Here is a 16,833-nt window from a genome sequence, read left to right as displayed (position 1 = left end):
TCATTTGCTAAAGTGACACAATCCCCTTTAAGGCCCTGTTACACCTGAAGATAATCTTTCAGATCATCGTCAACAAGCATTCGTATGAACGCTCGTTAGCGAAGATCTGGCAGTGTTTAATACTGCCGCAGATTACCTGGTGAACAAGCAAACAGTAATTAAAATCTTTTAGCAGGCTTAAAAATCCTTGTTTGTCCAGATTGTGCCGAGTAATTACGGTCTTCTGCCGGCAAACAGTGATTCAGTATGGGGACGAGCGATGGCATACTGAGGAGGAGATCACTGTATGTAGTAGCAGTGGTCTCCTCAGCTAGCAACCAGGCGCTTCCCTCCTGCTGAATCTGCAGGTGTAATAGCGCCTTTAAATGTATTTAAAGGGGTTTTCTGAGATTTTTTTAACTGATCACCTATCCTCCCCCCCCCCACTTAATGGGGATTTTCACGCATAAAAGCGAGCTCATTTACACATTAATGGGACAAATCACTTAGAATCGCCAGACATCTTACTGTATTTAAGTGCCCAGGGAACAATCATCACCTTTGCATTTGAATAGACCCTTGGCATGTAATGGATGCCTTTTGGCCATTATCTTCAGTGCATGGAGAGCCAGGACCTGGATAGAATTCCGATTCCAGTATTCAGTACATGTCCAGTGCACTCGCACAGCTTGTGATGTCTTTCAGCAGGCTATCCAGTATGGCACTGTTGTGGTTAATGTCAAGTTCTGAAATGTAAAGCATAGAGGTCTTAGTATTGCTAAACAGTAGATTTTCATCATAGTGATTAGCTAAGTATTGTCTGGTGGCAGAAATCGCCCTCCTGTGTCATCATAGGCTCACAATGCTGCTCTGTTCCACCTTGCTTTACACTGCACCGCTGATTGTTGAGATTGGCTGCTTTCACCAGAAGCTAAATGAGCCGTAATTTTACCAATATCTTGCCCTCATCACAGATCTCGAAATGGGTTAATAAAAGCTTGATTTCTATTGAGATGTGATTGAAGACCAGTTTCTGAATGTGAGTAGGGTCAAATCGAGTTGTACAACAACCTTCCTTATTCACCAGTTCCCATCTATATCGGGTCTATTAGGGTAGGTTCACAAGGAGGATTCTGGATGTGGGGTTGAGTGCGGATTTGGTGCCAAAATCTGGTCTGAAACTGCCTCCCGTTGTTCTTAATGGGAGGCCGCGCCGCAGTTCATGCGGCCATGAGTTTAACACTTCTCCAAGAATGTAAAGGTCCATTGTTGGTGCAGTGACCGCACAGACCCCGCGCAAAGCCACATTGGTGGCCAGATCGCAGTTTAGCTCAATTTAATGAAGCTAAGCATAGAGCGGTTCTGCATGAAAACCCATGGCAGAAACCATGTACAGCACCGCTGTCGGCAGAATCCACTCTATTAAACCAGGCATATGGCCTGGTAGGGTTTATCCTAGTGATTGAAATGCTACTTGTCTTGTAAAAATAGTTTTTAGTGCTTCTGAGAAAAAATACTTTTATTTATGCAAATGAGGTCCCCAGTGTACCAGCACTGGGAAGCTGAAGAGCTGAGGTATACCGAGGGGTTAGGCCCCACGCTTTGGTGCACTGCAAGTAAAGCCTTTGGGGGACATGAAGACTGGTGGTTCATCCGCCTAAGTTATGTAGAGGCGCTGGCCTCTACGTAACTCTGGCGGACCTTACACTTGTCTAACTCTACGCCAGTTCCCTTGCTGGCGTAGATTTAGACCATTTTCTACGCCTAAAACAGGTGTAGAAAATGATAAAGGAGACAGGCCTGCCGGTCCAACCCTTTCCCCGTCCTTGCCGCGCCCCCTTTCTTTCTTAGACATGGCGTGAGCGACAGAAGAGGGGAAAAAGTCGCAGATTGCAGCGCAAACAACCTTTGCGCTGCAGTCTGTGACAGATAAACGTCTTAAATGACCCCCTTTAAGTCTTGGGAACGCTGCAATCGAATTGCAAAAGGATCAACCATACCAAGAAGTATACCTGATTTAATAGGGACGATCCTGCTGACTGGTTATCTTTAAGCCCTTACAATAAGGGCTCATGCAAACAAGCGCAAATTGCGCTTCCCAATGCACGGACACCCACCTAATGGGTCCGCTATGCGCACAGCAAAAAAACTAAATAGAGCATGTTCTATTTTATTTATTTTTTTGCCGTCTCGAGGCACGGACCGAAATGCCATGGAAGGGCCTCCGTAGCGCTTCTGTGGCACTTCGCTCCGCATCTTCCGTATTGTGGACCCATTCAAGTGAATAAGTCCGCATCCGTGATATGGTGTGCACACGGTTGGTGCCCACGTATTGTGGGCCACAATATGGGCACGGCCTGCACACATTTGTGTGCATGAGGACTAAACATGTAGCTAGGTAGCTAAAACGTGTAACATCTCGGCCAAGATCTTGGTTACTCTCGGCATGTCACAGTCGGAGTGATTTCTCATGGTGTCGTGTGCTGGGACACACCTGTAGTGTGGGAACTGTTTGCCCTCAGTAAGCCCGAGCCCTGACTGTACTTTCTTTCAATATACAGTATAATACAAAATGGGATGATATGGCGTTTTACCAGTCTCCATTTTCTGTCTTCTGACAATTTGAAGTAATTTATGATAAGTGCAGGGAAATATTCAATTGTGCAAGCTGTGTGCAGATAGATTAGAGGAAGAAACTTTCCTGGAGAGTTTAATCCTCCTCACATTTCCTGCTTTTACTTTAAAGGCTATGAACACCTTTGGTGGTAATTTATTTTTATTAATGCATGTTACTCATTTTGGGTTACAATTTTTTTTTTTTTCACTTGGGCTTTATTCAAAATGTTCGGCAGTTTTTGTCCTGCAGGCTTAACTTTTAGCCTACTTGCAGACTGTCACACATCCGTGATGACATCATTGATAAGATGGTCACAGGTTCATCCGTGAAGGTTCAATGTGTCTGTTTTTTGTCGTCCGTATTCCATGGACACTGTTCAGCCAGAAATTAATTTGAAGAGCATCTCCTAGCCATGACCTGTGAAACATGGATGAAACACAGATGCCATCCGTGTTGTCTGTGTTTTTTCACAGACCTATAGACTCTAATGGGGGTGTTGGATCCGTAAACACGGACATAAAATAAGGCATGCTTCCATAGTGTAATCTATGATCCCCGGCCTGTGGTAAATTCTGAAATTGTGAAATACACACATTGAAGTCAATGGGTACGTGTGCTGTAGACTGAGAACACTGACGGCACACGTCCATGATTTACTGATGTCTGAAGAAGGCCTCACACTGAGTCCTGAACAGCTGGATGTATAGCCCTTATCTCTGGACTCCTGTGAATAATTAAATTATTATTATTTTTTTTAAATGCCCCCGAAAGTCTTCATATTCCTGTATTTTTCAGACTATATGATGCACCGCACTATAAAACGTACCTAGGATTAGGAGGAGGAAAATAAGAAAAAATATATTTTCATCAGACCCCTGTTCTTTAGCAGACTCCCCAAGCTCTATTAGCCTCAGATCAACCCCCCCCCCCAACCTCGATCAGCCTCAGATTAGACCCCCTCCTCAGCCTCAATCAACCTCTGATCGGACTCTCCCAGCCTCAGACCAGACCCTCCCCAGCCTCCATTAGCCTCAGATCAGACCCCATCAGACTCAGATCAGACCCAATCAGCCTGAGATTGGACCCCCCATCAGACCTAAGATCAGAAGTAAAAAAAAAAAAAAAAAAAAAAAAAAAATTACATTTCTTGCTCCAGACTGCGCTGCAGATCCAGGACACACCCCTACATCACTTCTTCCGGGTCCCTCTATGTACTGTGATCTGACGGCGCACAGAGTCAGGTCATAGTATGGCGGGACCAAGAAGAAGACCAGGAAAGGTGAGTACAGGCAGCGCAGCGCTGCCCTGCCCTCACCTCCCTGTGCCTCCCCGACTATAAGACGCACTGCCACTTTTCCTCATTTTTGGGAGGAATTATTTTTTTTTTTGTCTCAAAATTACTTATTGTTTAAATCACGTTCTTATGTTAATAATATTTATTTTTAGAATTTTTGGTTATTTTCATTTTAATTTTTCATGTCCTTATTTATATTTTTTTTAGAAATCTTAAAATTGGGCATTTTGTGATCTTATCAATATGTTTAATCATATATCGAGACAGATAAAAAATATTCGATTGATCAAACCAGCAAATATTCGATAGTCCAATCTCATGTATCTTCGGTCCAAAGATTATGGACATCCGAAAAAACTTATTAACGATAAGTCTATTCGTTTTAATCGAGACCACAGTCATATACTTTACAATTTGTTCAATTTGTCGCGGCGGCGTCCCGCCAAAGCGACGTAGGTAGCGGCAACTCGCTACTAAATAGCTTGCAAGCGAATAGAGTCCAAATGGACAATTGTAAAGTATATGACTGTGGTCTCGATTAAAACGAATAGACTTATCGTTAATAAGTTTTTTCGGATGTCCATAATCTTTGGACCGAAGATACATGAGATTGGACTATCGAATATTTGCTGGTTTGATCAATCGAATATTTTTTATCTGTCGATTTATTTTTTATCTAATTCATTGCATTGCATTTATAATTGTGAATCATTGTTTTATTTATCAATTATATTTATTTTATTAATAAAGCTCATTATTGCTTCCAATACATGGTCACGGTTATCCTTGAGTGCCCTGTTTACCTATATACAGGGAGTGCAGAATTATTAGGCAAGTTGTATTTTTGAGGATTAATTTTATTATTGAACAACAACCATGTTCTCAATGAACCCAAAAAACTCATTAATATCAAAGCTGAATATTTTTGGAAGTAGTTTTTAGTTTGTTTTTAGTTTTAGCTATTTTAGGGGGATATCTGTGTGTGCAGGTGACTATTACTGTGCATAATTATTAGGCAACTTAACAAAAAACAAATATATACCCATTTCAATTATTTATTTTTACCAGTGAAACAATATAACATCTCAACATTCACAAATATACATTTCTGACATTCAAAAACAAAACAAAAACAAATCAGTGACCAATATAGCCACCTTTCTTTGCAAGGACACTCAAAAGCCTGCCATCCATGGATTCTGTCAGTGTTTTGATCTGTTCACCATCAACATTGCGTGCAGCAGCAACCACAGCCTCCCAGACACTGTTCAGAGAGGTGTACTGTTTTCCCTCCTTGTAAATCTCACATTTGATGATGGACCACAGGTTCTCAATGGGGTTCAGATCAGGTGAACAAGGAGGCCATGTCATTAGATTTTCTTCTTTTATACCCTTTCTTGCCAGCCACGCTGTGGAGTACTTGGACGCGTGTGATGGAGCATTGTCCTGCATGAAAATCATGTTTTTCTTGAAGGATGCAGACTTCTTCCTGTACCACTGCTTGAAGAAGGTGTCTTCCAGAAACTGGCAGTAGGACTGGGAGTTGAGCTTGACTCCATCCTCAACCCGAAAAGGCCCCACAAGCTCATCTTTGATGATACCAGCCCAAACCAGTACTCCACCTCCACCTTGCTGGCGTCTGAGTCGGACTGGAGCTCTCTGCCCTTTACCAATCCAGCCACGGGCCCATCCATCTGGCCCATCAAGACTCACTCTCATTTCATCAGTCCATAAAACCTTAGAGAAATCAGTCTTGAGATATTTCTTGGCCCAGTCTTGACGTTTCAGCTTGTGTGTCTTGTTCAGTGGTGGTCGTCTTTCAGCCTTTCTTACCTTGGCCATGTCTCTGAGTATTGCACACCTTGTGCTTTTGGGCACTCCAGTGATGTTGCAGCTCTGAAATATGGCCAAACTGGTGGCAAGTGGCATCTTGGCAGCTGCACGCTTGACTTTTCTCAGTTGATGGGCAGTTATTTTGCGCCTTGGTTTTTCCACACGCTTCTTGCGACCCTGTTGACTATTTTGAATGAAACGCTTGATTGTTCGATGATCACGCTTCAGAAGCTTTGTAATTTTAAGAGTGCTGCATCCCTCTGCAAGATATCTCACTATTTTTGACTTTTCTGAGCCTGTCAAGTCCTTCTTTTGACCCATTTTGCCAAAGGAAAGGAAGTTGCCTAATAATTATGCACACCTGATATAGGGTGTTGATGTCATTAGACCACACCCCTTCTCATTACAGAGATGCACATCACCTAATATGCTTAATTGGTAGTAGGCTTTCGAGCCTATACAGCTTGGAGTAAGACAACATGCATAAAGAGGATGATGTGGTCAAAATACTTATTTGCCTAATAATTCTGCACTCCCTGTATTATATGTTCCTTTATATTGAGTGAGTGGTCTCAATTTACAGGAGCACCTGGTGTCGTTTAGGTGTTCTTAGTGCGACATCTTATCTATTTATTTATATATCGAGACTTCCTGTACTTTTGTACAGGTAACTTTTTGTTAGTTATCACATTATCATCACAGGTAGAATTACAATGACAGTTATCACCTCTGTACAGACAACACCATTCACGATAAGTGATATCACAGCTCATCTTGTCCTAAGAAACTCTGCACAGGTCACAGATCATGCCTAGAAAACTCTCCCATAGAAGTCAGTTAGGTTCCCTATTGTGTCTGTGCCTCTTGTAGCCTCTCAAATACAGGAGGTCTTGACGTTTGACCCCCCCCCCCCCCCTGCATACTATGTGTAATAAATGTTTTACGTGACACGTATACTGTGTGAATTAGAATGTAGACCACATGCACAGCACATTCTTAGAGTACTTGATTCCGTCTGGAAGAAGCATTAATCGTTTTCTAATACTTGTCACTTTGATCAGTTACGGACGGTTAACCTTATTGGTTTTTCCAGTCTGAGGCCGGATTACTTGAAGAGAACGCAGCAGCTGTCATCAAGACACGCCCGTTCTTATTGTGGCCTGAAGAAGACACGGCATATACAGAATTATCTTAAGACCAAATTTTCATTTTTTCCGCAATTTTTAGCAGACAGCAATGCTGCCCATCCTGATTTGTCTCATAATTTGTTTTTTACACCTCGGGGGCTTTCTGTTCTCTAAATGTCATAGCTTCTATATATAAAAACCTGCTCTTCTGGTGCATTTTCTCCACAGTTTCAGCCGTAGGCTATGTACTATAATAAATATACACCATGTTATTTCAGCCATTATAGTCATAACATTTACAAAGGAAACTAAGATACTTTAATTAAAAAGTCGCCTATACAACTATACACAATGGTTGCCTAATAAGTTATATAACTTTCTAATATACTCCCTCCTTGTTTTCAAGATTCCTGATAGAGATGAGCGAATTTCATGTTATGAAATTCGTTCATGCTTCGTTTGGTGGTAAAAGCAGAATTGCGTTATGGATTCCATCACCACGGACCATAACGCAGTTCTATGACGGAATGCTTTTAGAGGCATTCCGTTATTCATTCCGTCATAATAGAAGTCTATGGGCTGCAAAACGCATCCGTCCCGTTTCCGTTATGCAGGGGAGTCCTCTCCTACATAGTGGAAACGGGACGGATCCGTTATGCAGGCCATAGACTTCTATTATGAAGGAATGAATAACGGAATGCCTCTAAAGGCATGCCGTCATAGAATTGCGTTATGGTCCGTGGTGACGGAATCCATAACGCAATTCTGCTTTTACCACCAAATAAAGCATGAACGAATTTCATAACATGAAATTCGCTCATCTCTAATCCCTGCTTTCTGTCAGTGAACTGCTGAGTGTTTGCTTCCATTGTATGATGTGTCAGGCTGAACACATCTTTCTCTTGGTTAGGAGGTTTGCTACACAGTGATGACCAGTTTGCATTGTTCGCCCGCGAACATATGTGGGCTGCTATCTTTTTTCACAAGTCCGGCGAGGCACAGGTAAGCCCTTACCTGTGCCTGTGCGCGAGCCGGTCTGAAAAGAAATGCGGTCAGCGAGAGCAGGCAGTTCCGAGAACAGCCCGATGAAGCCCCCCAGTGGCTGTTCTCGGAACTGCCTGCTCCCGCTGACCGCACTTGTTTTCAGACCGGCTCGCGCACAGGCACAGGTAAGCACTTACCTGTGCCTCGCCGGACTTGTGAAAAAAGATGGCAGCCCGCATATGTTCGCAGGCGAACTGGCCATCACTGCTGCTACATTGTATCAGTGTAGGTAAGATTTCTAAGCCCTTCATTACAGGCTGTCTAGCATACAGTAGACCTCGGGATGAGAACAGGATATCCATTCCCTGACAACTAGACATTCTGAAAATGGTAATAAATTGAATTTATAATCAGTTTTATAAAAGCTATATTTACAGACACTTCACAATGTCCTCTTCTGGTCTTAGTTATGTCCGTGGTATATATCATGTAATCGAACGGTCAATATTTCAGCCTCCGTAATCTGGTTGTCAGTCAGTCTCTGTATAGTAAATGCACATATGTAGTTGTGTCACTACAACGTCTGCTCCTATAGGGCTCTATGACCTGTAAGAACAGTAATGGCAACTATATTAGTTTCCTACCATCTTTTTCGTACACCAATCCACCTACCTAAACAGTGACAGAAATGAAATGTTAACATCTAGATATGATATACTTTAGCCAGTGCTTACGTCATTTTTGGTGGGGTCATTGTATGTTCTTGAGGGATAGGTAATCGCCCGTCTGACTTGAATTACAGATTTTTTTTTAACTAAATACCATCTGTCCACAGTAGTTTTGACCATATGTCGATCTGTAATAGAAGCCTTTAGGGAACATATGTTGGATTCATACGGGTGATCTAGAAGTTGTAGTACAGCTTTGTCTTTCTTGTTTCCATGCTGCTGTGTATGGGGAAGGGGGATTTCTCTAGACCGTTGTTCATACACCAGTTTTGATCACCGTTTTGTTGGAATGAGATGCACCCACTTACCAGAAAGTCAAATCTACAATACATACGAGCTCACATTTTACAAAAGTGGCAAGCTTGGCGTAAAAGAGCAAAAAGTCTCAACCTTTATTGAGCAAAATAAGGCATCAGACAGAAAATTTGCCTAGCAAATTTCATAATTTCTCAGTGTGTTTTATTACACAAACTCTTAACGCTCCCACTTTACAACTGGATTTCTTCCCCTTAATACGTTTTATATTGTAGTCACGCACTATAATAGGTGACCCAACCCAACATTACTTCTGAGAACTTCTTAGGACTCTTTCACACAATTAGTATTTGTAAGCCAGCAACAGGAGTGGGTCCAAAACTAAGATTAAAATGTAATGGACATATTTACATCTCATCTGTGTTTTGGACCCACTCCTGCTTTTGGCTTACAAATTCTGATCAAATACTGATGCAAAATACTGACCGTGTGAGAGGCCTTAAACTAGTTTTGAGGATTTTTTTTAAATTTTTTTATTTAATTATAGCAGTAAAACGGTAGGTGGCCATGATCATGGTATTTGAGGAAGGTTAGATATAATTTTCTGCAGATTAAGCAAAGTATAAAAAGACTCGAAGGCGGGTCCCATGATCAGAATATAGATGACCTGTCCTAAGTATTAGCCATCGATATCAGATTGGTGGGTTTCATCTCTGAGCATCCCCTGGCATCAGCTGTTTGAAGGGGCTGCGGCACTGGTGAAAGCTTTCTCCTATTCACATGATGGCATGGAGGTAGAGGTAACAAAGTATTGAAGAGGCCGCAGTGCTCACACCAGCCATAGCCCCTTCATCCACAGGTGCCAAGAGTTAGGCCACCAGTATTTGGATCCTGGACCACCACTTTAATCAGCCTTTTACAACAATATCTTGGCTGTCAGATGATACTGGCAATCCAGTGTTGTGCCAACTTGCCCTAAAGAATATATAAAAAAGGGTTTTTCAAAAATGACATTCCCTGGAGCTGGTTACTGCAGCGCTGCTTTGGACGGAGCTCCGGTGCCTGCTTCGAGCTAAGGCAGAGTTCAGAGTTCACATCAGCGTTTAGCCTTTCTGTTCTTCTGAACAGAAGAACGGAAAGGGCATAACTGAGCCAAATGGAGCCTTAGACCATAATGGGATCCGTTAGGATGCCGCTCAGAGGAAGATTTTCGAAGCGGAGACAAAAATCCTGCATGCTCCTATAATGGAGCAGAAGAAGGGAACGGCTGAACGCAAATGTGAACTCTGCCTTAGCTCGAAGCAGGCACCTACCGTAATCATGGTTGATAGTGGGAGTCAGAACCATGATGATCTGTTATGGATCCTAAAGATAGGTCATTTGAAAGCAAAGTGAGGAAAACTACTAACCTATTTGTTAGAAGAGTCCCAATGATAAGTGATAACATGGTGCTCTGTAGTTGCAGTGCCCAAAGATCAGCTATGATCTTTTGAGAAAGCCTGGCAGCAAGTGTTTTTGTTTTTTTGCCTGTCTTACTCGAGTATTTGAAAATGTTCCCATCCAGATAACCCCTTGAATTAGCCATGCAGTTCATATTTCCTGGGAAGACCTCTTTCCTCTCCCTTTCTATATAAATAACAGTAGAATTTTTATTCATGAGACGGTGCTACATTGACTAGAGTATGGCACCAGGGTCTACTATAGCTATTTCAGGTCAGAGATGTGTCCTTACAAACATAGACAGACATGTACTTTTTGTTGGGCTTTCTATACAGCTTAAAGTTAGTTCTCAAAGTTACTCACCTTCCTTCATGTGAAGGATTTTTAATTTTGGCATTTGTAATGAGTGACTATTTACTATTAACGATGCCAGGAAAGTGCCGTCATTTTCCAGAAACCTAAAAGGTCTTAACTGAAGCAGTAGCTCATCCAACTGACGGCCTTGTACTGGATACGCACTGTCTATTTACAGAAATATGTTGTTGTACTGCATGGATTCTCTTTGTGGTGCACAATAATAAATTTTTGTCTAAGGTTTATAAAAATTATGCTGGGGGCAGTGTATAATTAAAAAACAAAAAAACAAACTTGCTCTCCATTAAAATGTCTTGCCGATCTTGTGCCCTTACTTCTGTGCCTGCCACTCGAATCCTCATTGGGTCTTCAGCAGTTATGTGCCTTTCATGCACATGTGACCGCTAAGAACAGTGATGGGCTGCAGTGGTCATGGGTCTGGAGAAGGTGACATCATCAGTACAGGACCAGGGGGATTGGAGCTGCATCGCGGGACCGGTGAGACATTTTAAAGGTGAGTAAGAGTTTGTCCTTTTTTTTTTATTATACACTTTTTCCTGCATATTTTAATAACTCTTAAATTCCCTCTTAAAATGTTGATTCCTGGTCGAAGTATTAGTACAAACTAAAAATCCTCGTTATATAGTATTTAAAGGGAACCTGTCACCGGGATTTTGGGTATAGAGCTGAAGACATGGGTTGCTAGATGGCTGCTAGCACATCCGCAATACCCAGTCCCCATAGCTCTGTGTGCTTTTATTGTGTAAAAAAAACGATTTGATACATATGCAAATTTTTAACCTAAGATGAGTCCTGTCCCTGAGATGAGTCACATACAGGACTCATCTCAGGTTAATTTGCATATGTATCAAATCGTTTTTTTACACAATAAAAGCACACAGAGCTATGGGGACTCGATATTGCGGATGTGCTAGTGGCCATCTAGCAGACTATGTCCTCAGGTCTATACCCAAAATCCCAGTGACAGGTTCCCTTTAAATCTTTTCAGTAGTTTCTCACAGTAGTTGGCCCAACAATATGTTTCTACCTTGGAATTATAGTGCACTAGGTAAAAGCAGACGGGGAGCAACAGTCTGACCATGAAAGGTCAGTACAGATGTTTAGTGTGTCGCGTTAATGTTGTACTGTTGCTCTGTGTGTACTGCATTCCTTAAAGGAGTTCTCCAGGAATCATTTAAAATGGCACCCAGCAACCTATCCTAGTATGTAAGCGGAACTGATTGCTACCACTTGCAGAGCTGCCTGTGGGGTGAGGGGACAAGGCCTAACTAAACACTACACTCTGGCACTTGCATACAGTACATATTGGTGAGTTTTCCTGTAAGGCTGGTCAGCCATGATGGTATATCATAGTCAGGATCACATCATTACCATCTGTTGTAGAGCAGTGTAATGTGCAGGGGCGGACTGACCGTAGACCCTATAGGGAAATTTCCCAGTGAGCCGATGCCCAGGGTGCCACCCGAGCCGCCCTCTCTGCCACTAGGGGCATCATGTACTTATGTACCTGGCCTGTGACTGCAGGTCCACCTCCTGAATTCAACTGTATGTCTGTCCTTGGGATACTGCAGCAGGCCATTGGTGCCTATGGCTTCCAGTCCTGCTGTTCATCTTTATAGGCCACAGGCCACTATATTTTTCAGTTTGCAAATGATGAGGACCCCATGCTTCATATCCAGATAATTGAAGGAGGACAGACCATTGAAGCTTTTGAAGGCCACCACAGAGGGACGGCTATTTTTGTGCTACACTGTGATGTTTGGTACTGCCGGAAGAGTATTTTATGATATTTCTTATTTTCTTAGTCGACTCATCTAATGTTATACTCTCTTTTTAATAAACAGTGAATGATTGTGTTCTGATGCAGTGACATCGGCAATCAGTTTTATTAGTTGAGTGCGAACAGTAGAGACATGGTGTCTGACCACGCGATACACTGTTAGAACGTCTAGTCACCCTCAGGGCAACTCTGAACCATTCAGTTGTGCACGAAAAGTTATTTAATTTTTACAGTTTTACATTCTTACGATTAGTGTTGAGCCAACTTTTGGTTTCAAGTAGTTCGGCATTAAAAAGGTTCGGGTTATCTAAGAATTCCGTTATGGATTCCGCTACCACGGACCATAAGTTATGATTCATAACGGAATTCTTAGATAACCCGAACCTTGTACGCCGAACTTGAAGACACAAGTTTGTTCAATCCTACTTACGATTTAAGACTTCACGCACACGGCCATATGTGTATTTCGGTCCACAAACAACAGATCTGCATGGGTATCTTCCATGTGGATTCCCCAGCGGTGGTTGACCAACACACAGGTCGCCCATACACACTTGATTGTCATCCCACTGACTGAAAACACCTGACTCTAACCTCACCTTCAAATTATCTGCTAATCCTAAAGGTTCACATCATTTTGTCTCTCACAGAAATGTGATATTGGATCGTTTTCCTCAATAACTAAATGACCAAGTCAACCATTTTCTACTGATTTGGTTATCTTTATCTACTTTTAGGGCTTGTCTGAAAATCAGATTTATACAGAAATATAGAAAGTTTTGAATGGTTCACAAACTGTAGTGTTTCATGCTGATTTATATTAAAATGTATTTAATGGTGTCACAACCCCTTTAAATACTACCATGATATCAAATGCTTTTATACTGGATAGTGCTATATCACACAGTCTGTATTACAGGGTTGTCCAAGGATTAACAAATAACGTCCTGTTTCTTCATACCTGCCCAGGGTCTGTGTTGGGTATTAAAGAGGTAATCCAATTTCAAGAAAACCCCCCCCCCACATGTGCCGGGTCCCTCACCGGTATACTTACCCCTCACCCTGCACCGCTCCTGGTCCCCGTATCGCCGTTGCTGCTTCTCCCTGCACAACCAATGGCATATATTTCTATATATTATTCAGCCTATTAGAGGTCGTCCAGGATTTTGATATTGATGGCCTAATCTCAGGATAGGACATCAATATCAGATCTGCGGGGTCCGACACCCCATCCTCCCACTGTTTGATAGTTACCTTGTAGCGTTGGCGCCAGAACTATACACCTCCGTCCATTGTGTAGTAACATAGCTATGTGCTACAGATAACATTGATAACATTCCTATCATTAATATATAAGATCTTACTTTGCTTCCATCAGTTAGACTATATACGAATCAGACCATAAGACAGTGGATCTGAACGTACTCATGGGGCCTGTCACTAGTGCCTTTCTTCTGTCATGTAAATCCTTTTAGATGTGCTTTCTTCTGCATGACTTGTCTTTTAGAAGTATTCATCAAATAGATAAAAGTGTATTTTATTCAGAACGCAAATTACAGGTAATATTTTTCTGTAAATTTGTGTGAATAAACATTTATTTTTCATGAGCTCCGATATTAACCTAATATATTTATTAGTCCTTTATACGTCCTCTTTGGGAACAAAACTAGAACATTGCCTACTGTATCACTATAATAGTAAAAGCTATAGCATACAAAATAGACCGCATTCAATGCGATTCTGTCAGCTAGTCTTAGCCTATAGAGCTGAGGACATGTGCTGTTAGATCGCCACTAGCACATCCACAATATACATTTTTCATAGCTGTGAGTGCTTTTATTCAGTCAAAAACACATTTTATATATATGCAAATAAGGCTAGGAAGGACCCCAAGGGGCTGTTACCAACGTTTCCGGAGCCTAGTCACTCCCACTGTGAAGGAGCTCAGCACCGCCCGCATCCTCCGAATCTCCTCCTTGCTCCCCTAACAGCACACAGTTGAAGCGCCGTAATCTCGCGCATGCCAGCTAGCAAATGGCTGATGCCAGCACAAGGAAGGAACGCCATGCCGGCACTAACATGCAGCGTACTTGCAAGATTACTGCGTTTCAACTGTGTGACATCAGGGGAGCAAGGAGGAGATTCGGAGGATGCGGATGGTGCTGGGCTCCTTCTCTTTATAAAATTTGACTGAATAAAAGCACTCACAGCTATGAAAAATGTATATTGTGGACGTGCTAGTGGCGATCTAGCAGCACATGTACACAGCTCTTTAGGCTCAAACTAACTGACAGAATCCCTATAAGCCAGAAATTAAGCTATGCCCCTCATGATAAACATACATATTCCCATACCATACATGGTACATACTCCCTACACCATGACCCCCATACACATACATGCCCCCATGGGTTCTGGAGCCAAATGGGACCTCATATTTTCAACGGCATGCCTATTATAAGCTTAGTGTCTACAGTATGCATACTGGAGCTGATGGGTTTGGCCATTTCTAAGCGTTCCCCTAAAGCCCCTCTACCACATAAGAGCATACCAGTATCGTATCTTGACACATGGTTGGTAGGTTCCAGTTACATTTTCGAGAGTATCCACGAGTCTAATTAATTTTTGTCAGGTTTTTGTTCTTTAGATATTGCATATTGACCCCTATTGTCCAAACCCCTTAGGCCTTAGTATAAAGATGAGTTACTCATGAAATTTTCACTTACTTAAGCATCGGTTTTTGCAGGAGTTAATGAACGTTCTTATGTTTTTCAGGTTATTGTATCGCTTGGAATTATAATCTACAAAGCACTTGACTATGGCTTGAAAGACAATGAGGAGAGGGAGCTTAGTCCTCCTCTGGAACAGCTCATAGATAACATGACTAACGTGGATGAACCTGATGGCAGTAACGATGAAGGATATGATGCTTTGGATGAAGAAGAAGATGCCTGTGAAAAGAAGACACCAGCATTTCGACATTCCTACAAGAATGTAATGAAGGTAACAGCTTTGTTTGCCATAGCATTTGCGGCCCGCTTTTTCATATTATTTCCTATGAACATAAGGCAATTTTTACCCATCCCTAAATGGGAAAAACTTTCTATACTAAACTCCCCCCCCCCCCCCCTTCCCCTGCAATTACATAAAATCCTAACAGTTTACATATGCAAAGTATAGCGATTAATGAGTATACAGTGCTTGGACATATAGGTTTATATATATTTTTAAAGGGATTGTCAGGGCTTTACTTAAGTGATGGCCTATCCTGAGGATAAGCTATCACTAGCAGATTGGTGGGCGTCTAATGCATCCCTGCCAATTAGCTGTTTGGGTGTAGTGATGTCGTTTGAAGTTGGCACCGGAACTACACAGCTCCATCAACCTTGTGGTGGACATCGCTCTTCACTGCAAGGTTGGCGGAGCTGCGTAGTTCCATTGATGGAGCTACACCCGAATGGCTGATAAGCGGGGTGTCTGAACCCACCAATCAGCCAGTGATGAACTATCCTAAGCCTAGGTCATCACTTGAATTTTTTGAATAATATAATATTTTAAGTAGTCTTTAGGCACTGTAAAATGATTACCAACAAATATTAGAATCCTGGATTAGAAGAGTCAGCTTTGCAATCCTCAGTTTTTGCTTGGTCATGTATAGCGCGAGTCCAGATGCTGAAATGTCTTTAAATGCTAAAGTGCCTCTATCATGGCTCCCAGGTAACTTGATGATGAGTTGATTGTGAATGGTTCACCTACCCGGACCTCCTTGAATCCACTGATATCACAGTGGGTAGCCGCTGGAGAGCCGGTGGGGATCCTAGTGGTTTGATCCCTCTCATCAGACAGTTAAAAAATTGGCAAGTCCTTTAAACACAACATTTTGTATGTATATAATGTACATTTGATTAATTTTGTGTGCGTAGCATTCATTAAAAGTGTAATGGTTTAGGCAAATAGACTCTAATAAGGAAACCGTACTAGTTTCTCCCTTATACCTGCAACATTAGACTATAAAGGAATGACTTCTTAAAAAGGTCTCTGGAGATGGTGTAAAACCAGTTTGGTGATGTGAATTAAGGTGTAGATGTATTAGTGGAGGTGTTTGGTTTGCTCTGTATGTCTATATAATAGGGCACATAACTGTTGGTACATGTATGTCAAGGAATGCCCTTATTGGCATGTCCATCTGGTATAAAATATGTCGCTTCAGCGCTTTGATGACCTTGTGCCATATGTGAGTTCAGTACTGTACATGTTGGCAGATGTGACTCCTAGGATTTGTTTGGCAGTGCTACTGCATGTATGGGAGGACAGGGACTGATGTATACTGAACAATACACAAGTGAATAGATGATATTCTTCTGTGAAGGATCTGCTTTGTGTAAAACCACTTCAGATATCTACTTTCTATTAGGGTGGTT

At 42.0% G+C, this 16,833-nt stretch overlaps 1 protein-coding gene across 4 annotated transcripts in view; it reads left to right on the top strand.

The window, feature by feature from the left end:
- SPIRE1 (spire type actin nucleation factor 1) overlaps positions 1–16,833 on the top strand; it is a 223,965-nt gene that overhangs the window by 86,826 nt on the left and 120,306 nt on the right. For all 4 annotated transcript variants that reach the window (XM_040432593.1, XM_040432592.1, XM_040432591.1 and 1 more), the window contains exon 3: positions 15,188–15,415. In XM_040432593.1, coding sequence (XP_040288527.1) covers positions 15,188–15,415 — 228 coding nt within the window. The remainder of the gene's footprint in view (positions 1–15,187; positions 15,416–16,833) is intronic.

The sequence above is a fragment of the Bufo bufo genome, chromosome 5 (assembly GCF_905171765.1).
Source record: "Bufo bufo chromosome 5, aBufBuf1.1, whole genome shotgun sequence".
Classification (NCBI taxonomy): Eukaryota; Metazoa; Chordata; class Amphibia; order Anura; family Bufonidae; genus Bufo; species Bufo bufo.
Note: the sequence above shows the minus strand (reverse complement) of the source record. Positions and strands in the feature narration are given on the sequence as shown.